The 26,789-nt window shown below is 44.2% G+C and overlaps 1 protein-coding gene across 1 annotated transcript in view; it reads left to right on the top strand.

Annotated features, from left to right (window-relative positions):
• NOX3 (NADPH oxidase 3) overlaps nt 1–26,789 on the top strand; it is a 159,179-nt gene that overhangs the window by 78,653 nt on the left and 53,737 nt on the right. The window contains exons 8-11 of the mRNA XM_075863737.1: nt 2,682–2,863; nt 16,413–16,542; nt 23,055–23,147; nt 24,214–24,467. Coding sequence (XP_075719852.1) covers nt 2,682–2,863; nt 16,413–16,542; nt 23,055–23,147; nt 24,214–24,467 — 659 coding nt within the window. The remainder of the gene's footprint in view (nt 1–2,681; nt 2,864–16,412; nt 16,543–23,054; nt 23,148–24,213; nt 24,468–26,789) is intronic.

Raw genomic sequence — 26,789 nt, 5'->3', positions numbered from 1 at the left:
ATGAGGGCATCCAAGGTAGAAGGAAGGTCGCGGGCTGCCAGTTCGTCCTTGATGTGAGAGGACAGTCCCTGCCAGAAGGTCGCCACCAGTGCCTCATTGTTCCATGCCAGCTCGGCTGCTAGGGTACGGAAGGAGATCGCATACTCCCCTACAGTGGAGCCTTCTTGCTTGAGGGTCAACAGAGTGGCTGCGACAGAGGATGTTCGAACCCGGCTCCTCGAACACGGCCCGAAAGGACTGCAGGAACAAGGCTAGGTCCGAGGATACAGGTCCTTGTTGCTCCAAGATTGGGTTTGCCCATGCGAGGGCCTTGCCAGCGAGGAGGGAGATAATAAACGCCACTTTGGCCTCCTCGGAGGGGAAGAGATGAGGCCGTAGCCTAAAATGCACCATGCATTGATTGAGAAATCCTCTACATGCTCTGGGGTCACCGTCGTAGCGAGGAGGAAGAGGCAGAGGAACTGTGGATCCGGGACAAACAGGAGGAGCAACAGGCAGTGGCACAGCAACAGCTTGAGGAGGAAGAACCGGAGGTGGAACAGCGAGTCGATCCAGGCGGACCATGATAGAATTCACCGCCTCAAGGAGTTGATCCTGACGTGTGTGTAGGTCATGCATCTCTGTCTGAATCTTCTGGACTGTGGTCTTGGGCTGGCCAGCGGGTTCCATGGCCTGAGCGTACTGTCACGGACACAGGGTATGTGGACCCACTAGGCCGCTCCACCGTAGCGGGGAGGCAGCTGACCAGGTCACAGTCTATGCGAAAGTCAATGGCAGACAGTAATGCTTGGGTACCTGAAATAGTCCGAACAGTGGCTGTGGCTACAGCACGAATGGAGGCTGGTGCGGCAGGTGGCGCCAGACGTGGCGGGCAGTATGCGATGAAGCAGAAGACACTGGGCGTGGCAGACAACACTGGAAGTGGCAGACGACACTGGACGTGGCAGAAGACACTGGACGTGGCAAACGACACTGGACGTGGCAAACGACACTGGACGTGGCAAACGACTCTGGACGTGGCAGAAGATACGACTCCAACGCTGGTAGGCACAGGAAATCGAACAATACGGATTACAGGAACGTGTAACAGGGCACGGGTAACAGCTGGAACGGGAAACACTAAGGGACCATTTGCGAGACAGACTGGGATAGACTAACAACGCTCAGGCAAGGATTAGAAGGCCTGGGGCCTTCTTATAGACCAGGAAATCGTGGCAGTTGATGATGATGACGACTTCCTATTTGCGCGCGCTGGCCCTTTAAGGCCGGGCGCGAGCGTGCACGCGCACCCTACGGGACACAGCCGAATGGAGCGGAAGTGAGCGCTAGCGTCTCCTAGGAGGGAGACGGGGTCCAGCGCTCACGGATCCATGGCTGCGGGCGTCGGGAGGTGAGTAAACCCGACGGCCAGCGGCCATGGACGCTACATAGGCCTCCGAAGGAAAGACACACACAACCTTGCAACTTATTTATAAGGGACATTCACAGGTACCGGTAGTGTGTTGTGTGGTCTAAAATGTATGGCAAAACCGCATACATTTTTACCACAAATTATCATAATTTTTCAATACATTTTTTGACTGCGCGGTACATTAACAGTACATGTGAAAACACCTTTAGGCTACATGCACATATTGCATATTTTTCTGAGGAAAATACACACCAAAACCGCAGCAATACGCAGGAGAAGTGCAGGCAAAATATGCACTTAATTGTGCGGTTTTTTATGCCGTTTTTGCGTTTTGATGCTTTTTTCGGCGCGTTCTCATGCTGTGGATTTTGGTGTGATTTTACTCAGCACTAGGCATATACAATTCGCAAACGGAAAAGCAAAATAAATTGACATGCTGTGGATTTTAAAATCCGCAACTCAGGTCAATTTACGTGCAGAAAAATACTGCAGCGTGTACATGAGATGTGCTGGAATCTCATTAATTATGCTGGTACTGTATTACGCTGCGGTTATGCCACACGCAAATATGCACGACAAAACCGTACGTAATATGCATTGTGTGCATTGATCCTTAGGCTGAATGCACATATTGCGTATTACGTGCTGATTATCCGCGCTTACTTTTCTGTGCCAAATCCGCAGAGTAATACAGTACCAGCAAAGTAAATGAGATTTCAAGAAATCTCATCTACACGGTGCAGATTTTTCTGCATGTAAATTGACCTTTGGTGCGTATTTTAAAATCCACAGAATGTCAATTTATCTTGCGTTTCCGCTTGCGAATTGTATCTGAATAGTTTTAAAGTAAAACCTACCAAAATACGCAGCATAAAAACGCACCTATTTCCGCATCATTAGTGTGGTTTTAGCTGCGGAATTACGTGCGTATACCTGCGGTTTTGATGTAGATTTTCCGCATCAAATCACATTAATCTGGCCTTTGACGAAGATTTTTGACGGCCATAGAAATCAAACATGTTCTTACATCATTTCAACAGATATTTGATACTGTGGATGATGAGAAATTCTTGCTTATACCATTTCAAGTACAAGAATACTGCATGTTTCATAGAAACTTTATCGTTACGTGTTTTGCCAGCTTAACAGAATGTCATTAATTCATCCTTGAGATGAGGCAATTATGGGGGGGGGGGGGGGGAGATCAACATATATAAAGATATAAATAGACATTTCCTTTCCTCATGTCGATATCATTTTTTTTTTCTAGAATATTATAAAGGAAGTGTTTGTCTCCATAGCTGGCATCACTGGCTTCGTCATCACATTGGCTCTTGTATTAATCGTAACAACATCTACAGAACTCATAAGAAGGTCATTTTATGAAGTCTTCTGGTATACCCATAACCTATTTATAATTTTCTTCATTGGACTTGTTATACATGGTGCAGGGTAAGACCAAAACGGCTATACTGCCATTTATATGATTGTTTATTTTGGTGTACAAAAGAGACATTTACAAATTTGCTTATACAGCAGTGCAGATGTAAGAGTCTTGAAGATACACTAAGGGAGGTTTATCAAAACTGGCGCAAGGAAAGAATGGAGGAGTGGCCCATAGCAACTAATAAGATTCCAGCTCTCATTTTTCATAGGTCCCGTATAAAATGAAAGCAGCAACCTGATTGGTGGCCATGTGCAACCACATAACCTTTTCTTTGCATGAGTTGTGATAAATCTCCCCCAGTATATTTGACAGGGCTGTATTTACAGTTTACAATTCTGAATTCGCCCCTATTAAAGTTTCATTATCACCATTAGTGGCTGGTTTCTGAGCAACCATAATGGTAATTGGTTAGTGTTAACAAAGGAGAAGATCAACGAAAAAACTTTTGTTTATCGCTGATCAGCAATTCTGATGTCATAAAAATAATGTTATTGGTGACGCAATTGGCAAATGATTATTCCATCTCAGTGACATTTACACAAGGGATTGCTTACCAGTGCACAGCTAGGTCCTTGTGTTCAGTGGTATGGACTGTGTTCCCCAAGTGTCATGTGTTCTATTGGGAAATACAGGCCGCACTATGCTGTACAAGAATCAGGAATCTGTATATATATATAGATTAGACCTACCCCCAAATAATAACTGAATAATACCTCCATACTGTTGCTGAGTAAAAAACAGTACAGGAGTGCCGAAATTACCACCAGGGACTTGTGAGTTACTGGCTTAATTGCTTATGTCGCCTTTGACTGTGTGTGTAATCAGTACTTTATTCATTTGTAGTGTGGTGATACTTGTAAAGGATCTGCCAGGCACAGCTTCGGGGTTAACTCCCTTAATTAATCAGTCAGCACCTGAATCTACATCCCTGAGACTGACTCCAGCTTCCACCACTCAGGCTGGCAGGCTTAGGAGTGGGAGAGCCTATCGCAGCCTGGCCAGACTCAGCTAGCTCCCGCCCTCTGTCTAATTATACCTGCATTTCCTGTTCCTCCTTGCTTGTTATTCTTTTTCGTGTGGTTTCCTGGCCCAGCTACAGCTCCTTCTATTTTGTTCCTGCTCCATACAGACCCTGGCTTACTGACTACTCTTCTGCTCTTCGTTTGGTACCTCGCACACTCCTGGCTTGACTCGGCTCGTTCACCACTCTGGTTGCTCACGGTGTTGCCGTGGGCAACTGCCCCTTTCCCTTGCTTGTATTCCCTTGTATGTTTGTCGTGTTTGTCGTACACTTACTGAGTGCAGGGACTGCCGCCCAGTTGTACCCCGTCGCCTAGGGCGGGTCGTTGCAAGTAGGCAGGGACAGAGTGGCGGGTAGATTAGGGCTCACTTGTCCGTTTCCCTACCCCCCGGTCATTACATAATAACAAGCCCATACCTAGTCTACCCTGGTCCCTGACACCACTATGGACCCCCATGAGACCCTGGCTCAGCAAATGCAGGGTCTCTCCCTACAGGTCCAGGCCCTGGCTCAGAGGGTCAACCAGCCTGATGCTACCTTGGTAGTTCCCCTCACCGCACCTCTTGAACCCCACCTCAAGTTGCCCGACCGGTTCTCAGGGGACCGGAGGGCTTTTCTCTCCTTTCGGGAGAGTTGTAGGCTTTACTTTCGTTTAAAGCCTCATTCCTCAGGTTCTGAGAGCCAGCGGGTGGGTATAATTATGTCCCGGCTCCAGGAAGGGCCCCAAGAGTGGGCCTTCTCCTTGGCTCCTGACGCCCCTGAACTTTCCTCCGTTGATTGTTTCTTTTCTGCTCTCGGACTTATTTATGACGAGACTGACAGGACTGCCTTTGCCGAGAGTCAGCTGGTGACCTTACGTCAGGGTAAGAGACCTGTTGAGGAGTATTGCTCTGACTTTAGGAAGTGGTGCGTAGCTTCTCGGTGGAATGACCCGGCCTTAAGGTGCCAGTTTAGGTTGGGTCTGTCGAATGCCCTGAAAGACCTGCTAGTTAGCTATCCCTCTTCTGACTCCCTAGACCAGGCTATGGCTTTAGCGGTACGACTTGACCGACGTCTCAGGGAACGACAACATGAACGTTTATGTGTTTTCTCCTCCGACTCCCCCATGATGCCTCCCGAAGTTCCGTTGCTTCGTTCCTCCAGGAAAGACTCAGAGATACCTATGCAACTCGCGGCCTCCGTGTCCCCCCAACAACGTAGAGAATTCCGCAGGAAGAATGGTCTCTGCTTCTAATGTGGGGATGACAAGCATCAAGTAAACAACTGTCCTAAGCGTAAGAATGCAGCCAGAGAACTTCCGCGCCTAAGTGATCATCGGGGAGGTCACTTGGGCGCACAGGTATTTCCAGTAAATAGGAAACGTACTAAGATCTTGCTTCCCTTTCAGGTCTCTTTTGGTGGTAGGTCTGCTACCGGCAGTGCCTTCGTGGATTCAGGGTCCTCTACTAATATTATGTCTGTGGAATTTGCTATGTCTCTTGCTATGCCTCTGATTGATTTGCCTAAACTTGTCCCGGTAGTGGGTATCGACTCCACTCCTCTTGCTAATGGTTATTTTACACAGCATACCCCTGTTTTTGAACTCCTTGTTGGCTCCATGCATTTGGAGCAATGCTCTGTACTGTTGATGCAGGGATTATCGTACGATTTGGTTCTAGGCCTTCCCTGGTTGCAGTTGCATAATCCCACGTTTGACTGGAATACTGGGGAGCTTACCAAATGGGGTAATGAATGTTGTACGTCATGTTTTTCTGTTAATTCTATTTCTCCCCCTGAGGAGGCGAATACGCTACCCGAGTTTGTTCAGGACTTCGCTGATGTTTTCTCTAGGGAGGCCTCCGAAGTGTTACCTCCTCATAGAGAATACGATTGCGCTATCGAATTGGTACCAGGAGCTAAGCTTCCTAAGGGTAGGATATTTAATCTTTCTTGTCCCGAACGTGAAGCCATGAGAGAGTATATCCAGGAATCCCTGGCCAAGGGTTACATTCGTCCCTCTTCTTCTCCGGTAGGTGCTGGCTTCTTCTTCGTGGGGAAGAAGGATGGTGGTCTTAGGCCATGCATTGACTACCGTAGCCTGAATAAGGTCACGGTAAGGAACCAGTATCCCCTTCCTTTGATTCCTGATCTCTTTAATCAGGTTCAGGGGGCCCAATGGTTCTCTAAATTGGATCTACGGGGGGCGTATAACCTTATTCGCATCAAAGAGGGGGATGAGTGGAAGACTGCGTTTAACACGCCCGAAGGCCATTTCGAATACCTCGTCATGCCCTTTGGGTTGTGTAATGCCCCTGCGGTCTTCCAGAATTTCATAAATTAGATTTTGAGAAATTACCTGGGGATATTTCTTGTAGTGTACCTTGATGACATACTGGTGTTTTCCAAGGACTGGTCCTCCCACATTGAGCATGTCAGGAAGGTGCTCCAGGTCCTTCGGGAAAACAAACTGTTTGCCAAAACCGAAAAATGTGTGTTTGGGGTACAGGAGATACCATTTTTGGGTCAAATCCTCACTCCTCATGAATTCCGCATGGACCCCGCCAAGGTTCAGGCTGTGGCGGAATGGGTCCAACCTGCCTCCCTGAAGGCGTTACAGTGTTTTTTGGGGTTCGCTAATTATTACAGGAGATTTATTGCTAACTTCTCGGTCATCGCTAAGCCTCTTACGGACCTCACTCGCAAAGGTGCTGATCTCCTCCACTGGCCTCCTGAGGCTGTCCAGGCTTTTGAGGTCCTTAAGAAGTGCTTTATCTCGGCCCGGGTGCTGGTTCAGCCCAACCAAATGGAGCCATTTATCGTGGAAGTTGACGCATCTGAGGTGGGAGTGGGGGCTGTCTTGTCCCAGGGTACCAGGTCCCTCACCCATCTCCGCCCCTGTGCCTACTTCTCCAGGAAGTTTTCGCCAACTGAGAGTAACTATGATATTGGCAACCGCAAACTCTTAGCCATTAAATGGGCATTTGAAGAGTGGCGCCACTTCCTGGAGGGGGCTAGACACCAGGTAACGGTCCTTACCGACCACAAGAATCTGGTTTTCCTAGAATCTGCCCGGAGGCTAAACCCGAGACAAGCTCGATGGGCGTTATTTTTTACCAGATTCAATTTTTTGGTTACCTATAGGGCTGGGTCTAAAAATATTAAGGCTGATGCACTGTCGCGTAGCTTCATGGCCAGCCCTCCTTCGGAGGAAGATCCTGCTTGTATTTTGCCTCCAGGTATAATCATTTCCTCGATCGATTCTGATTTAGTCTCTGAAATTGCTGCTGCTCAAGGTTCAGCTCCCGGGAACCTTCCTGAGCACAAGCTGTTTGTTCCCCTGCAATTCCGGCTAAGGGTACTTAGGGAAAATCATGACTCCGCACTATCTGGTCATCCAGGCATCCTGGGTACCAAACACCTCATTACCAGAAATTATTGGTGGCCTGGGTTGCCTAAAGACGTTAAGGCCTACGTCGCCGCTTGTGAGGTTTGTGCTAGGTCCAAGACTCCCAGGTCCCGACCAGCGAGCTTACGGCGTTCGTTGCCCATTCCCCAGAGACCTTGGACACATATCTCCATGGATTTTATCACCGATTTGCCTCCATCCCAAGGCAAGTCGGTGGTGTGGGTGGTGGTAGACCGCTTCAGTAAGATGTGCCACTTTTTGCCCCTCAAGAAACTACCCAACGCCAAGACGTTGGCTACCTTGTTTGTCAAACACATCCTGCGTCTCCATGGGGTCCCTGTCAATATTGTTTCGGACAGAGGGGTACAATTTGTTTCATTGTTTTGGAGAGCCTTCTGTATGAAGTTGGGGATTGATCTGTCCTTCTCCTCTGCCTTCCATCCTGAAACCAATGGTCAAACGGAGAGGACTAATCAATCTCTAGAACAATACTTAAGGTGTTTTGTCTCTGACTGTCAATATGATTGGGTCTCATTCATTCCCCTCGCCGAATTTTCCCTTAATAACCGGGTCAGTAACTCGTCAGGGGTCTCTCCCTTTTTCTGTAATTTTGGGTTTAATCCACGGTTCTCCTCCGTTTCACCTGGTAGTTCCAAAAATCCCGAGGTAGAGGTCGTTCATCGGGAACTGTGCACAGTCTGGGCCCAGGTTCAGAAGAACCTAGAGGCATCCCAGAGCGTCCAAAAAACTCAGGCTGATAGAAAACGTTCTGCTAACCCCCTGTTTATGGTCGGGGATCTGGTGTGGTTGTCGTCTAGGAACTTGCGTCTCAAGGTTCCGTCCAAGAAGTTTGCTCCCCGGTTTATTGGGCCGTATAAGGTCATTGAGGTCCTCAATCCTGTCTCCTTCCGGCTGGAGTTACCGCCGTCTTTTCGTATACACGACGTGTTTCATGCCTCCCTCCTTAAACGCTGCTCACCGTCCTTGGCTCCCTCGAGGAGACCTCCTGTTCCCGTCCTCACCCCTGAGGGGGTGGAATTCGAGGTGGCCAGGATTGTGGACAGCAAGATGGTCCAAGGCTCCCTCCAGTACCTGGTCCATTGGAGAGGTTACGGGCCCGAGGAGAGGACTTGGGTACCCGCCCGGGATGTTCACGCTGGGGTATTGGTCAGGAGGTTCCACCTGCGTTTCCCCAGTAAGCCAGGTCCACTTAGAAAGGGTCCGGTGGCCCCTCATAAAAGGGGGGGGGGTACTGTAAAGGATCTGCCAGGCACAGCTTCTGGGTTAACTCCCTTAATTAATCAGTCAGCACCTGAATCTACATCCCTGAGACTGACTCCAGCTTCCACCACTCAGGCTGGCAGGCTTAGGAGTGGGAGAGCCTATCGCAGCCTGGCCAGACTCAGCTAGCTCCCGCCCTCTGTCTATTTATACCTGCATTTCCTGTTCCTCCTTGCTTGTTATTCTTTTTCGTGTGGTTTCCTGGCCCAGCTACAGCTCCTTCTATTTTGTTCCTGCTCCATACAGACCCTGGCTTACTGACTACTCTTCTGCTCTTCGTTTGGTACCTCGCACACTCCTGGCTTGACTCGGCTCGTTCACCACTCTGGTTGCTCACGGTGTTGCCGTGGGCAACTGCCCCTTTCCCTTGCTTGTATTCCCTTGTATGTTTGTTGTGCACTTACTGAGTGCAGGGACCGCCGCCCAGTTGTACCCCGTCGCCTAGGGCGGGTCGTTGCAAGTAGGCAGGGACAGAGTGGCGGGTAGATTAGGGCTCACTTGTCCGTTTCCCAACCCCCCGGTCATTACAGATGTCATGCGATGCACACAGCGCGGTGACGTCACGACCGCCGCTGCGCTCCGGAAGGAGGAATGTAAGTACTGGGCCCGTATATAGTGTAAGTACTGTAGGGCCCGTACAGTTTATTACATTGACCCTAGTTACTATAGTAACTTTTCATTTATGTGGTGCGGGGGGCCGCAAGCCCAATTCCCAATTGCGACCGCTGCGACCCCTATAGCTACGCCACTGTCTGTGATCTTTGTATCTTTGTATGTCTGTGAGGAAGCATGTTCGCCAAGTCCTGTCACGGTTAAGGGGTAACAGCTTACATACTAAACTTCAGAAGTGCGTATTTGAAAAAAAATCTTTGCCCTTACCAGGGCTATACTATCTCTGATCATAGTCTACAAATGGGCCCAGAGAAAGTGAAGTCCTTCTTGGAGTGGCCATGTCCTCAAGGTCTCTGAGCCATACAGAGATTTCTAGGATTATTATTGATAGTTCATCACAAATTTCTCATCTCTAACTGCTCCTATCTCAGCCCTTACCAAGAAGGGAGTGAATGCTAAGGACTGGACCCCTGAAGCAGAGACGGCTTTCTCCAATCTCAAGAGTGCCTCTCACCTCTGCTTCCGTTCATCATCCTGATGTGACACGACAGTTTTCATTGGAGGTTGACGCCTCTTCCATTGGTGCTGGAGCACTCCTGTTTCAAAACATTTCCAAAGATAAGGCAGTATCATGTGGATTTTTCTCCAAACTCTTCTTTCCTGCAGAGCGCAACTATTGTATTGGGGATCGAGATTTACTCGCCGTCAAGTTGGTCTTGGAAGAGTGTAGACACCTGCTGGACACCTGCTCATCCCATCATCATTACACAGATCACAAATCTTACTTATCTACAGTCTGCACAACTACTGAACACTCGTCAAGCCAGACTCTCTGAAGAGAGTCCACAATATGTTATTCACCCTTCTAGGATTATTTCTGTTTATCCTCTGCAAATCAGGGACATTCTTCCTGGAAAGATTTTTGTCCATCTTGCTGACAGGAGAAGAATTCTACGCTGGGGACGTAATTCAAAACTGGCTGGTCACTCTGGTGTTCGTAAAACTTGGGACATTATTGCTCGTCACTACTGATGGTCCACACTACCGAAAGATGTTCTGGACTATGTTTCTTCCTGTACGAACTGTGCCAAAACTAGGCTACTTAGTCTAAACCTGCTGGCCCTGCTCCTACCTCTGCCAGTTCCTGATGCTCCCTGGCAACACATCGCCATAGATTTTATTACTGATCTCCCTTATTCTTCTGGATGTACTACGCTCTGGGTTGTGGTGGACTGCTTTTCCAAGATGGCACATTTTGTTTGCATGGCCTCCCCTTCCATATTGAGTCAGATTGGTGTGTACAATTGACATCTAAGTTCTGGAGAGCCTTATGTAGACTTTTAGATGTGAAATTGGACTTTTCTTCTGATCATCACCATCAGTCTAATGGCCAAGTTGAAAGAATCAACCAGGTACTTAATTGGAATATGTCGCGAATTAAACCTTTTTTTCTAAGCAAGTTACTTATTTCTATTATATTTTTTACGTTTTTTGCTTTATTTATTTTTTCTTCCACATGGTGGAAAGTATTCAAAATTAAATAATAATTTGACATGTTTTCCTATGTTGACCACCAGAGGGAGCACTTCCCAGAATTAAAGGTGAATAAGGCAAAGCAACCTGACTCAAAGCTGGAAAAGGTGTCTTCAAATTGCTAAGCATTGTCAGGCTGCCATTTTGGGAGTGATTGTACAAATAGCAGCTGGCAGAAGCTATAGGACACACCAAAAGGCTAAGGGTATGTTCACACGCTTACTAAAAAAAAATCTGACAATATGGAGATGTTTTCAAGGGAAAACAGCTCCTGATTTTCAGAAGTTTCTTAATCAAACTCGCGTTTTTCGTGGCTTTCTTTACGGCCGTTTTTGGAGCTCTTTTTCTATAGAGACAATGAAAAACGGCTCCAAAAACGGCCCAAGAAGTGACATGCACTTATTTTTCGTAGGCGTCTTTTTACGTGCCGTTTTTTTAAAATGAGGTGTAAAAAAACGCCCCGTTGGAACAGAACACCGTATTCCCAATTGAAATCAATAATGAGATGTTTGTAGGCGTTCTGCTTCCGATTTTTCAGGCGTTCTTTTGGGACGTTTTTTGCCCGAAGAACTGCTGAAAACACTACGTGTGCACATACCATAACGCTATGTTCATTCTGCTTATTTTCGTTCATTTTTCAGGCCGTAAAAATCGGAAGCAGAACGCCTCCAAACATCTGCCCATTGATTTCAATGGGAAATACGGCATTATGTTCCCATGTGGAGTTGCTAAAAATAATGTCCGAAAATCAGGAGCAGTTTTCCCTACTCCAGTTTTCCCCAGCTCCGTATTTTCAGACGTTTTTGATTTTGATTTCGTGTGTGCACATACATACCCTAAGGGTATGTGCACACACACTAATTACGTCCGTAATTGACGGACGTATTTCGGCCGCAAGTCCCGGACCGAACACAGTGCAGGGAGCCGGGCTCCTAGCATCATACTTGTGTACGATGCTAGGAGTCCCTGACTCGCTGCAGGACCACTGTCACGTACTGAAAACATGATTACAGTACGGGACAGTTGTCCTGCAGCGAGGCAGAGACTCCTAGCATCGTACATAAGTATGATGCTAGGAGCCCGGCTCCCTGCACTGTGTTCGGTCCGGGACTTGCGGCCGAAATACGTCCGTCAATTACGGACGTAATTAGTGTGTGTGCACATACCCTAAGAATGATCAAAGTGAAGTGAATGACTTTTCAGATGACCGGTTCACATGTTTATTTGACACGTTTTTTTTGGCGCATTTTACATGCCAAGAACCGCTTCAAAAAACGCTTGATTATGCTTTTCATTTACATAATTGGTAAAGTGCGCTGTTAGCACATACAACGCGCTTTTTTACACACACGTTTTAAAAAACGCGTTGTGTAAATAAAGAAGTGTCGAGTCAATTCCTTTGCACGTAAAATTTACCAAATGTTCCCATAGTCAATGGGAGTCCTAATTATGTGCCAAAAAGCCCACACAAAATGCGCCAAAAAACACGCGAAAAAAGCGTCAAATGCTTGATTAAGCTTCCCATTTACAAAACGTGTTGCGTAAAAAAGAACAGTGGGTGGGGTTGTGTGTGGTGCAGTTGCAGGTTTGGGGGGTTTGTGTGTGTGTGTGTGTGGGAGTGTGCTCACCGCTGATTGTTTAAAACTGCTGATAAACGGCTATGAAGGATCAGCGGCGCTCGTGCATACTCCGCTGCACAAAAATAGGACACAGCTCTGCTGCACACACTAAACACATAGCTCTGCTGCACGCGCACACACACACAGCTCTGCTGCGCGCGCGCACACACATAGAGCTCTGCTGAGCGTGCACACACACAGAGCTCTGCTGCGCGCACACACACACAGCTCTGCTGCGCACACACACACAGCTCTGCTGCTCGAGCACACACACAAAGCTCTGCTGCACGAGTACACACACAGCTCTGCTGCTCGAGCATACACAGCTCCGCTTTGCGAGCACACACACACAGCTCCAATGCGCGAGCACACTCAGCTCCGCTGCGCGATCACACAATCACAGTTCTGCTGCGCGAGCACACAGCTCCGCTACACGCACTCACACAGCTCCACTACACGCGCACACACAGCGCTGCTACACGCGCACACACAGTGCTACTACATGCGCACACACAGCTCTGCTACACACAGACACACACAGTTACAGCATGTGTGCGGGGGGTTGCTAGGGGGAGTCAAGAGAGGGGGGCACGAGGTGGGGTCACAAGGGGGGAGCACGAGGGGGCTGTGAGAGAGAAAGGAACAAACAGAGACACACCTTACCGCAAGTGTGGCCGGTCTTCATAATGGCGCCTTCTATCTCCCTACAAACCAGCTTCTCTGCTGAGTCGCTCTGAACTGCTTATGAGAAGTACAGAGACAGATGGCAGATGCAAAGGATGGGAGCCGTTCATTGTGTCCCATGCACTGTGCTGCCGTATTCCATTTGTGTATGTGTCGTTAAGAGACACATACACAGATGAAATAAAACTTGGCAGCCCCCAGTACAGTAAGAAAGTGTTAATAAAAAAAAAAAACATTGTGTGTGAAAAAATAAATAAAGTCAATATAATATTTTATTAAATAAAAACACATAAATTAATAAAAATAAATCCTGACACTGTCCCTTTAAGAATTATCTTTGTCATTTAATTTCAGTTCAACAAGACAATTAGGTACAGCTTCTGCCATTGGCCGAATTCCCGTGCTTATTCTCCGTTCTTCATTGTGTACAGTCAACATCCACGTGTTTCTCTTCGTGCGCCAGCTATATCTCAGTGCCTGCATCCAAGTTTTTCCTTCGGAGGTTTCCTTCACATCTGGCAGCAAACTTGTCGTTTTCCAAAAACATTAGTCTGAAGAACCCTTCCCACAAATTCGCTCCCAGATTTCTTGGTCCCTTCAAAATTTTGCAACAGATAAACCCTGTATCCTATAAGCTTCGGCTACCTCCTATCCTCAAAATCCCCAACTCATTTCATGTGTCCCTTCTAAAGCCTGTGGTCCTGAACCAATTCAGAAAATCCCCTGGGTCTACAGTTATTCTTCTGACATCCGTGAAGTAAAAGAGTTTCTGGATTACAAAAGGGTAGGAGGGAGGTCCTTCTACTTGGTGGACTGGAAAGGATTTGGTCTTGAGGATAGGTCATGGGAGCCTGAAGAGAATGTGAATACTTCAGCTCTCATTTCGAAATTCCTCTCATGCTCTGGACCTTTAAAGAGGGGGTGTAAGGGGCATTCACTGTATTGTACCCAACTCTTCCCGGCACCCCTGGTGGCGGTTGGTACCGGGGTAATAATGGGGGTTAGTGTTAGCATCTTCACCGGCAAACACTATCTATCAGACAGCCACCATTACTAAGGCAGTAGTAATGAAGTTAAAAAAAACACCACCACAGAAAAAAGATTTTATTGAAATAAAACTCCCCACAAAATCCTTGTTAACCATTTTATTGAAAATAAAAACGCCGTAATCTAAGTAGTCCTCGAATCTGACCCTAGTAAAGCTAATAGCTAAAAAAGCAAAACCATTATTATACTTACCTTCCTAGGTTTGTGATAGTAAACTAAGCAGTGACAGCTCTAAGTTGTCATTGGGTAATTTACATCACATGGTCCCAGGTTACCTCAGTTCATTGGCCTACTTTTAAAAGTAGGTCAATGAACTTAGGTAACTGGTCACCACGTGATGTAAACTAACCAATGACAGCTTAGAGCTGTCACTGCTTAGTTTACTGAGCCTTGAAAGTGGCGCAAGATCACCCAAGATTTTTTTTTCTAAAACATAATAAACTGTGACCTGATCAGTAATAGGGCTAATAGGCCTCAGTGTTCATGTGGGGGGCAGTGGAGGGATTGTTAATGGGGTAGCACTGAGCTTTTATTTTAGGGTACATTCACACGTAACGTAAACACTGCTGATTTTCTGCAACGGATTTCATTGCAAAAAATCCGCAGCATAATACAGTAGCAGCAAAGTGGTTGATATTTTAACAAATCCTATCCACACGCTGTATGAATAACCCACCGAGAAAAACGTTCAGAAATTGACCTGCGGTGCCTTTTTAAAAGAAAAAATCTGCAGCATGTCAATTTATGCTGCGGGATCACTGGTTTTCTGTTGCAGGCTTTCCCCATTGAATTTATTGGGGAGATAAAACCTGCAACAATTAGCACATGTTGGGATTTTTGCGGCAGAAAATCTGCGTTATTGGGGGCGTCAGCACTAAAAGTGCCAAGTGCTGCACCAACTCCAAATACGGCCCTGATTCACAAAAGCTTGAAAGGCGCAGGTTAGTGCCAAGTACATACCGACTGACTTGCTTTTCATCCCCAGAGGTGGACAACATTGTAATTCTGGCTGGACTGGAGCACTGTGGCCTGTACGAGCAGCCATCTTTTTTCCATGGGCCACTGCGCATGGAGCAAGCGCGAAGGACTCAGGCAGCCATGAGGGACAGGTGTTGGTGGATACAGCCATAGATGTGCACAATATCTGGATCTTTCCTTCTAAGGCCCCATGCACACGACCGTATTTTTGGCCACCCGTACATACTGGCGTAAATACGGGTCCTTGGTCACACGTATTCGACTAGTATTGCACCAGTATTTACAGACCCGTGTCCGTAAATACGGGTCCGGTGTCACCCGTATTTACGGGCATGTTTTCTCTGCAAAATTACACTGCAGTAATCGGCAGCCCTTCTCTCTATCAGTGCAGGATAGAGAGAAGGGACAGCCCTTTCCGTAATAAAAGTAAAAGAAATTCATACTTACTCGGCCGTTGTCTTGGTGACGCGTCCCTCTCTTGACATCCAGTCCGACCTCCCTGGATGACGCGCAGTACATGTGACCGCTGCAGCCAGTGATTTTCACGTTGTTTTTTTCCGTAGAAAATGCAGGTTTATTTTTTTATCATTATTATACACATCCCTTTTTTATTTTTGAATTTTTGGGGTTAAAGTTCGAAAATAATAGTAAAAAAATAAGCTTTTTAACTTTTTAGCTATTTTTTTCGGGTACTAACATAGTTTTACCCTAAAATAGACCTTTTATTTATGATCGTCATTGTATACCGCCAATTTTAATATATTACATGTCTATTTTAGGTTAATTGGCTCAGGGCTAGCGTTACGAAAATTATTGGCGGGGGTAATGTTTTTTTTTGGGGGTGGGTATTTTATGTGTATTTATTCAGTCAGTGGGTCCCACCTTATTAAGGTTCTGCAAAATAGTGTACGCTTTATGCTGATGAGTGCAAATCATTTGGCCATATCAATGGCAAGTTTCTTGGTAGACCTTGCATATTTTACAGAATTTACATTCTACACAACAGATGGTGCTTAAAAGACTTTTTTTAAAATGCAGCTGCCTCTAGGCAATTACAGGGGAAAGGTAGCATTAAATCGCATTGGATGGCCATCCATGTAATGCATGGATGCACAAGGTCTGCCAGAGCGGGAGCCATTCTTATAGAGCGGCTATCTGTTCTGGCACATAAAGACTACCCTCTAAATTGTCCATATACTCTTTATAGGGCACTAAAACAGGTGTTGCAATTCTGAGACAAAACTCTTTAAGAGACACATATTTCATAGTGAACATTTCCTCACCGAACAAGGTTTGGAATAATAAACATTATACAATGACAGTAAAATTATTTTGCCTGTTATTAGTTTGTCCGTTATCATAGTTAAAGTTTAACATTTGTGTTTTCTTCATAGACAGGTAGTTCGTGGCCAGACACCACAAAGTATGTTATTACATAATCTTTCATATTGTAAAGACCATTATTATGAGTGGGGAGAAACTGCACAATGTCCTGTGCCACAGTTTTCTGGCAACAAACCTGCGGTAAGAATATTTGTTACGAAATATACAGGGGTATGTTTGGATCAAGATAAATCTTTCAGCACAATGTAACTGTTAACATCTATATGAAATGTAAAGCTTGATGTGAAATAAAATATGTAGTGAGCATTAATTAATTAATTAATTAATTAATTAATTAATTAATTAATTAATACACTAATGTTGACCAAACTCCAAACTCCATTTGCTGAAATGCAGCCCCAAACTTGCAAAAAACCTCCACCATGCTTCACTGTTGCCTGCAGACACTCATTATTGTACTGCTCCCTAGCCCTTCTACAAACAAACTCCCTTCTGTTACAGCCAAATGTTTCAAATGTTGACTCTTTAGTTCACAGCACTTGGTGCCATTTTTCTGCACCCCAGTTCCTATGTTTTAATGCATAGTTGAGATGCTTGGCCTTGTTTCCATGTCAAAGGTATGGCTTTTTGGTTGGAATCCTTCCATGAAAACCACTTCTGGCCAGATTTCCTTGAAAAGTAAATGGGTGTACCTGGGTCCCTCTGGTTTCTGCCATTTCTGAGCTGATGGTCATCTTCCGATTTCAAAGGGAATTAAGCATGATGCATCTTTCATCTGCTGCACTAAGTTTCCTTGGCCGACCACTGCGTCTACGGTCCTCAACTTTGTCCATTTCTTTGTGCTTCTTCAAAGGAGCTTGAACAGCACATCTTGAAACCCCAGTCTGCTTTGAAATCTTTGCCTGTTAGAAACCTTGCTGATGCAGTATAAAGACCTTGTGTCTTGTTGCTGTGCTCAGTCTTGCCATGGTGGACTCCACAACCTTATCCTTGTAGCAGAGTTTGGCTGTTCCTCACCCAGTTTTAAGCCTCCTACACAGCTGTTTCTCTTAAGGTTAATAACTGTGTTTCAATCTACATAATGTATGAAAATGATGATTACTATCACCTGTTTGGTATAATTGGTTAATTATACACCTGACTATGATTACATGAAATCCATGACTTTGTGCCATTGTACCTGAAAGAAATGATGCTGTTTCGAAGGCAAATAGTGGTCACACCAAATATTGATTTGATTTAGATTTCTCTTCTGTTCATTCACTTTTTATTTTGTTGATAAATAAACATTAACATTTCTAGTTCTGAAAGCATTCTTACTTTGCAGCATTTTTCCACAACTGCCTAAAAGTTTTGCACTGGGGCTATTCCCTCGATAATCCATTATCAATTAAGCAGGTAAAAGGTCTGGAGTTGATTTCAGGTGTGGCATTTGCATTTGGAAGCTGTTGCTGTGAACCCACAACATGAGGTCAAAGGAGTCCTCAATGCAAGTGAAACAGACTATCGTTAGGCTGAAAAAAAGAAGAAATCCATCAGTGAGATAGCACAAATGTTAGGAGTGGCCAAATCAACAGTTTGGTACGTTCCTAAAAAAAACAGAGCGCACTGGTGAACTCGTGAACTCCAAAAGGCCTGGAAGTCCACGAAAGACAACAGTGGTGGATGATCGCAGAATTCTTTCCATGGTAAAAAAAAACAACCCTAGTCTACCATAAAGAGAAGACTTCACGAGAGCAAATACAGAGGGTTCACCACAAGGTGCAAACCATTAATCTGCCTCAAAAATAGAAAGGCCAGATTAGACTTTGCCAAACAACATCTAAAGAAGCCAGCCCAGTTCTGGAACAGCAGTCTATGGACAGATTAAACTAAGATCAACCTGAACAAGAATGATGGGAGGAAGAAAGTATGGAGAAGGCTTGGAACGGCTCATGATCCAAAGCACACCACATCCTCTGTAAAACATGGTGGAGGCAGTGTGATGGCATGGGCATGCATGGCTGCCAAAGTCACTGGGTCACCAGTGTTTATTGATTAAGTGACGAAGACAGAAGCAGCCGGATGAATTCTGAAGTGTTCGGGGATATACTTTCTGCTCAGATTCAACCAAATGCGGCAAGGTTGATTGGACGTCGCTTCACAGTACAGATGGACAATGACCCAAAACATACTGCGAAAGCAACCCATGAGTTTTTTAAGGCAGAGAAGTGGAATATTCTGCAATGGCCAAGTCAATCACCAGATCTCAACCCAATCGAGCATGCATTTCACTTGCTTAAGATAAAACTTAAGGCAGAAAGACCCACAAACAAGCAACTATTGAAGACAGCTGCAGTAAAGGCCTGGCAAAGCATCACAAAGGAGGAAACCCAGCGTTTGGTGATGTCCATGGGTTCCAGACTTCAGGCAGTCATTGCCTGCAAAGGATTCTCTACAAAGTATTACAAAAAACATGTTATTTATGGTAATGTTAATTTGTCCAATTACTTTATTGAAATAAGGCGGCTGTGTAGAAAAATGGTTGCTATTCCTAAACTTTTCACAGGATATTTTTGTTCAAGCCCTCAAATTAAACCTGAAAGTTTACACTTCAATTGCATCTTAGCTGTTTCATTTCAAATCCAATGTGGTGGCATGCAGAGCCCAAATCATGAAGATTGTGTCACTATCCAAATAATTCTGGACCTAATAGTATATATATATATATATATATATATATATATATATATATATATACATAATAGGGTTGAAACAAAACAATAAGGATGTGATTGAAGTGTAGGCTTTTCGCTTTAATTCAAGGGGTTTAACGGAAATATTTAATTAACCGTTTAGGCATTCTGGAACTTTTTACATAGTAACGTAAATAACTTTGTAACGTAGTACGTAGTAACAATCGCTTATAACTAAGCATTGCTCCTTGTGAATGGAACAAAGGAGCAGTCCCGTTGATAGACGCTCGTTTTCACGGCCCTTTATGTCATGTCATATTAAAGACCTGGAGTTAAATCTAAGTGTTAAATTTACATTTGGTAGCTGTTCATTGGAATGCTCAATAAAAGATTTATAAGGCAAAGAAATTGAATACCCTTCAATGGCCAAGTCAGTCATCTGATTTCAACCCAATTTACATAAGAAAGACAAATTTGAAGTAAAAAAGACTCTCAAATAAGCAGCTACTGAAGGTGGCTGCACTTAATTTTTGGCACAGAATCTCAAAGGAGAAAACTCAGCATTTAGTGATGGTTGCCAGACTTCAGACAGTCATTGACTGCAAAGGATTTGCATTCAAGTATATTTATGTAATTTTGTCCAACTACTTTTGAGTGTGTGAAAATTATGTAAAAAAAAAAAAAAATTACTGTAATTCCTAAACGGTTATGCAATATTTTTGTTAAACCCCTTGAATTGAAGCTGAAAGTCTACACTTCAATCACATTTTGACTGTTTTGTTTAAAATCTGAAATGACTGTATAAACACAGTTCAGTTATAACATTAAAAACATCTGCCTAATAATGTGTAGGCCCCCCTTCTGCCACAAAAACAGCTCTGACCTGTAAAGGCATGGACTCCAAAAGACCTCTGAAGATAGGTTTCGCCAAGATCCTCTCTAAGGGTATGTTCACACGGCCAATTTACGGACGTAAATCGGGCGTTTTTGCCCCGAATTACGCCCGAAAATAGCGCCTCAATAGCGCTGACAAACATCTGCCCATTGAAAGCAATGGGCAGACGTTTGTCTGTTCACACGAGGCGTATATTTACGCGCCGCTGTCAAAAGACGGCGCGTAAATAGACGCCCGCGTCAAAGAAGTGACCTGTCACTTCTTTGGCCGTAATTAGAGCCGTTATTCATTGACTCCAATGAATAGCAGCGCTAATTACGCCCGTAATTGACGCGGCGTTCAAGCGCCTGCACATGCCGGTACAGCTGAAATTACGGGGATGTTTTCAGGCTGAAACATCCCCGTAATTTCAGCCGTAACGTACGCCCTCGTGTGAACATACCCTAAGGGTATGTTCACACAGAGTTTTTTTGCCGGCAGAAGGAATTTTGAGGCAGATTTTGACCTACCTGCACTCTCTTTGCTGCAATTTTTGAGCACTGCGGGCAAAAAATGCTGCAAAAATTGCTTTCTCTGCCTCCCATTGATGTCAATGGGAGGGCAGAGACAGAAACGCCTAGAGAAAGAGCATGTCGCTTATTTTCCTGCGAGCGTTTTTTTCTGTTCTGTTTTCCATTTAAATCAAAGGGAGGCGATTTTGTTGTTTTTTTGGCACGGTTTACGTTGCAGTTTCCGAGTCAAAAACAGCGCCCAAAACTCAGACGACCATAGTATATGTCAGTGTATCGGCCGTTAAAACAACGGCCATCACACGGACTCATGTATTTCAATGGGGGTGTTCACACGGCCGTTGTTTCAACAGACCGTGTGAAGGGTCAGTTGAAAAATAGAACATGTTCTAATTTGTTCCATTTTCACGGATCCCTCGATAGATTCAAGTCTATGGGGATCCGTGAAAACCGTTTTTCACGTCTGAGTTTCCCCAGGTTTGTCTGAATTCGGCCTAAGACTGTGTTCACATAGCACAGTGAATTTGCATTATTTGCCACAATTTTTGCAAAATCACTGTGAAACAGCAAGGAATTGCGGCAAATAATGAGATTTGATTTGGTGCATAGGATTTTAATTATAGATCTTTAAAGCAATGAACGTCAGAAGATAATCACATATCTGTGTGTAATAAATTATTACAAAGTCAATTTGTAACAGTTTTTTATTTTGTTCAATTCCATTACGTTAATCTTTATGTACTGTTTAAATAAGGCCTTATTTACACAAGAGTATTTAATGTCCGTGATAGGTGCGTGAAAATCACGCGCGTCGCACGGACCTATGTAAGTCAATGAGGCCGTTCAGACATTCCATGATTTTCACGCAGCGTGTGTCCACTGCGTAAAACGCACGACATGTCCTATACTTGAGCGTTTTTCGCGCATCACGCACCCATTGAAGTCAATGGGTGCATGAAAATCACGCACAGCACACGGAAGCACTTCCGTGTGTCGCGAATGATTCGCGCTACAGTAAAATAAATGAAGGAAAAAAAAAAGCACCACATTCATTGCAGCATCGAAACCGCGTGTCATAAGGATGCCATGTGCGTGAAAATCACGCAGCCACGCACCATTCACTGATGACACACGGAATTGCAACGTGCACAAGACGCTGCGTTTTTTGCACGTGCAAAACGCTCACATTCCTGTGAATTTCGCCTTAAAATTAAGAACTGATATGTCCTATATGTTACAAAAAAAGGAAAAACTTTTCATGGCGTGTCCTTACATTTTAACATGATTGTATGATTGTATGGGCGGAACATTTTTTACCTTTTGATGTGTTCAGGAGGGCTATTTTCAGACCTATAATCAACTGATCAGGTTAGAATCTTGAATGTGTGAGTGTACAGTATTTATGTGTCTGTGTACATATGTATTACTTTTTTTTATGGATACGTGTATGTAGTAAGTATGTATGTGTACTTAAAGAGGCTCTGTCACCAGATTTTGCAGCCCCTATCTGCTATTGCAGCAGATCGGCGCTGCAATGTAGATTACAGTAACGTTTTTATTTTTAAAAAACGAGCATTTTTGGTCAAGTTATGACCATTTTTGTAGTTATGCAAATGAGGCTTGCAAAAGTCCAAGTGGGTGTGTTTAAAAGTAAAAGTCCAAGTGGGCGTGTATTATGTGCGTACATCGGGGTGTTTTTAATACTTTTACTAGCTGGCCGTTCTGATGAGAAGTATCATCCACTTCTCTTCAGAACGCCCAGCTTCTGGCAGTGCAGACACACAGCGTGTTCTCGAGAGATCACGCTGTGTCGTCACTCACAGGTCCTGCATCGTGTCAGACGAGCGAGGACACCGGCACCAGAGGCTTCAGTTGATTCTGCAGCAGCATCGGCGTTTGCAGGTAAGTCGATGTAGCTACTTACCTGCAAACGCTGATGCTGCTGCAGAATCAACTGTAGCCTCTGGTGCCGGTGTCCTCGCTCGTCTGACACGATGCAGGAACTGTGAGTGACGTCACAGCGTGATCTCTCGAGAACACGGCTGTGTCTGCACTGCCAGAAGCTGGGCGTTCTGAAGAGAAGTGGATGATACTTCTCTTCAGAGCGCCCAGCTAGTAAAAGTATTAAAAACGCCCCGATGTACGCACATAATACACACCCACTTGGACTTTTACTTTTAAACACACCCACTTGGACTTTTGCAAGCCTCATTTGCATAACTACAAAAATGGTCATAACTTGGCCAAAAATGCTCGTTTTTAAAAAATAAGAACGTTACTGTAATCTACATTGCAGCGCCGATCTGCTGCAATAGCAGATAGGGGCTGCAAAATCTGGTGACAGAGCCTCTTTAATGTGCATATACATGTAAGTAATAAATTGTGTGCATATATCCTTGTATATAGCAAGTGTATGTACTTACTTCATACGTATGGGCTGCTATTTATGAGCCAGGGCTGATTGTTATCCGGCCCTGTTAGACATGATACAGTTGTTACTCTTTATCTGTAAGTGGCAAATGTCGCTGCCCTTCATCATTTAGTTTTAACAGAATAATGGGTTATACTTGTGCTTTTACACATTGCACTAACAATGTTTTTTTTTCTACTTAGACATGGAAATGGGTTGTTCTTCCTTTGGTATTGTATACATGTGAAAGGGTAACTAGATTTTGGAGATCTAAACAAGAAGTTGTCATCACAAAGGTAACAATTATAATAAGATTGACAAAATCTCTATCAACATTTCCCTTTTTACTGTGTACTACCGTGTTTCCCCGATAGTAAGACACCCCCGATTGTAAGACGTATCGGGGGTTTCAGGGGGGTCGGCTAATATAAGCCGTACCCCGAAAGTAAGACATATGTCTTACTTTCGGGGAAACACGGGGGTATTGCCGCCTCCTGCCCACTTCCGCGCCGCCCCCCTCTCCATACGTCACCGCGCCGGATATATCCGTCCTCAGCAGCTGCTAGTTCGCGCAGGAGGACGGATATATCCGTCCTGTGATGGCGCGGGTACTGAGACTGTACCCACGCGATCAGCGGCAGGAGCACGGCTGTTATACACAGCCTGGCTCCTGCTGCAACTGCCGGAATCGAAGCGCGCGCCGATTCCGGCAGTTTAACCCATTAAATGCCGCTGTCAATAGTGACAGCGGCATTTAATGTGTTTGACAGAGGGGGGAGCTCCCTCTGTCACCCGATCGGCGCCCCCGCAAACAAATCGCGGGTCGCCGTCGGGTTTCCATGACAGCCGGGGGTCTAACAAAGACCCCCAGGTCTGCCTTCAGCATCTGCCTGTTAGGCGATGCCGGAGGCATGACCTAATAGGTTGCCTGTCAGTTTTACACTGACAGGCAATAATGCTTCGGTATACTAAGTATACCAAAGCATTATATATGCGATCGGCAAATCGCATAGTGAAGTCCCCTGGTGGGACTAAAACAAAAAATGTAAAACAGTTAAATAAAGTTTGTGAAAAAAAAAATAATAATAATTCGACAATTTTTTTCCAATATAAGACATACCCCGAAAGTAAGACATAGTGGGGCTTTTGGGGATAAAAAGAAAGTAAGACACTGTCTTACTTTCGGGGAAACACGGTAGGTTGGATACAATCATGGTGCCAAGATTAAAGCAGCAGAACTTAAAAACATGATTTTTTTTTTTCTCATGCTTTGTCTTTCACCATACTTGAAGTCTCTGAAGTAGTTTTTCCTTTTACCTGGTTACTGACTGCTTCCAGTAAATATAAGTTTTTCTCATTTAGGTTGTCACTCACTCATCTGGTGTTCTAGAAATTCAAATGAAGAAAAGCGGTTTTGCTATGGAACCAGGCCAATATATTTTCCTTCAATGCCCTGCTGTTTCGTGGCTAGAGTGGCATCCATTCACATTAACCTCAGCACCAGAAGAACCATTTTTTAGTGTGCATGTGAGGGCTGTTGGAGACTGGACACAAGGACTCCTTGCAGAATGTGGGGCAAACAGGAATCTGTGTCTGGAGCCATGGCAGCTGCCAAGGTTTAGTGAATTTATTATTAAATGCATTTTGACTACTCCATCAGCATTTTGTTTTCCTAATTCTTACATAAATAAATTAAAAACCTAGACCTCTATGTATAGATTTTATTGGCTTTTCTCAGTGGTGTATTTGCCATAGAGAAAGACCACATGACTGCTAAGGGGCCCGTGGGGAGAGGTGTTCCGGCACTGAACTACTTCCTGTCACACAATCATAGTTTTTTTACAGCAGCCACCACTAGGGGAAGATTACAGCATACAGATTTTTACAGCATCCGCTGAGTTATATACTAGACATCTAGAGCTCCAGATTTTTTTGTCTCTCTCTTTTTTTTTGTGAGTGATCTCACTGACTGTCCTGCTAGTGAATGACACTACCAGTGGTTCTTCTTGCCCCCCTACTAGTGGCTGCTGGCAGCCTGATTTTTTTATTTAACACCATGAATGTGTGAAGAGAAGCAGAGAATCTGGATCTCTATGTGTGAGCACCCTAGCATTTATAAAGGGATATTATGAAATTATGGTGGACATTTTATATTATACGCAAAACCATGCGGTCATTAACATTCAATCTTAATGGCCGCACAGTTATGCGGGGAAAAAATTGTACAACATCGTGCGGCCAATTAACTGTCTGTTTGAAAACCCGCCTAACACATGAGGCTGTAGTTAGCGGAGGCCGCTACATGGGACCGTACCCTTACAGTATTTTAGAATCCTCTTCAGTTGCAGTTTTATATATTTTGTAGGTCTGGTTAAAAATAAATAAAAGTAAAACAATTGGCATACTCATATAACTGCTCTCAAAACTGAATTTTGTGATTAGGCTAAGGACTCCTTTATAACAGAATTTATATGACAGCTGAGTGAGTAAAATATTCAGTTATGATTTAAGGAGATGCTATAAATAATGTGATATGCAGCACCAATCAAATATATTATTCCCCTATTACTTTGTTAGTTTGTCAGCTGTTTCACATTTTTATGATGTGTTCATAAGACCCGCCATGCCCACACACCAATTATATTATTTTAACATCTGTTTCAACTTTTAATTAAGACAACTATTCCCTTTTGTAAGCTTATTCTTAGTACTTTCTTGTATGTGATATATATATAAAAACATGTAATGTTGTTGTATATAGCAAACAAATGCATGTAAAGACTGCGACTTTGGGAAAATAGGTGCACATAGTTGTAGGGATAGACAATGCTGAATTTTGCCCTTTGCTTTTAAAAATAAATAATTTATAGAGTAGTACGCTAAATACTACAGTTTCTATGTTTGTATTATATAAAGCTATGTAAGGTTATCAACACAGAAAAAGGTAAAGATTTGGGAAATTAAAATGAACAATGGCAGATGACATTTAATATATATATAAAAACAGGCTGTAAAACGATACCCTAATACCTTGTATGGTACGTACACTTTCGATGTAAAAAAACAGGAATTGTAATAGATATCTAAATAAAATGCAGCAGTTAGGGACAGGTAGCTGTTTTAAAGCCTCATAAGGTTGAGGAATGCATAACAAAGCAGTCAATGTAAAGTGAAAAACAGGCAGGGAATACATGAGTAATATATTTATGCTGCAATGGGAGCTGGGTTGTTACAGCTATATTGTTAAACGATGCTCTGGTCCTGGATTGAAGGTAAAATTGTCTTCTTTCCCTCAGTTATGTTGCCTTTAGGCCAGGATCAAAACACAGTTTTGATGCTGTTTTTGACTTAGTTTGTTGAGCCAAGCATAGGAGTGGACATAAATGAAATAAGATGCATCAGTCCTTACTTTATACCTTTCCTTCCTTTTGTTTCCCATTCTGGCTTCAGCTAAAAAAAACCCTGAGCCAAAAACTGCACCGAAAACTGCATTAATACTGCGTGTGTATTCCAGGCCTTATCATGGCTCAGTAGTTCAGTATGTTCCTTTTCAGAAGACTTCTGTAGGAAAAAAAGAAGCAGTGCACAAGATCTGAAGTCGGCCTACAAGCCAGGACAGGGAATTGCAGATCTGTATAGCTGAGACGACCCACTGCAACGTAATTATATTGCAGACATGTATATCTATGTAAATGCTACAATCACACACAGCATTTAAGTCCATTTATCATAGTGCTTTTAGTTAGATTTTTCAGATTTTTTTCCTTAGCTGCTGCTAGAAAATATGAACATCCTAACACAGTGCATTTTGGTTTGTGGCATTTTTTTCAATACATTTTATAAAGACAGTTTTTATTAATTGCCACCACTTTAAGAAAAATATCCTTCTAGATTTTAAACTGCTTAGCATTGGACTGTGTGTCTTCCCTTTGAGGGAG

The sequence above is a fragment of the Rhinoderma darwinii genome, chromosome 4 (genome assembly GCF_050947455.1).
Source record: "Rhinoderma darwinii isolate aRhiDar2 chromosome 4, aRhiDar2.hap1, whole genome shotgun sequence".
Lineage (NCBI taxonomy): Eukaryota > Metazoa > Chordata > Amphibia > Anura > Rhinodermatidae > Rhinoderma > Rhinoderma darwinii.
Note: the sequence above shows the minus strand (reverse complement) of the source record. Positions and strands in the feature narration are given on the sequence as shown.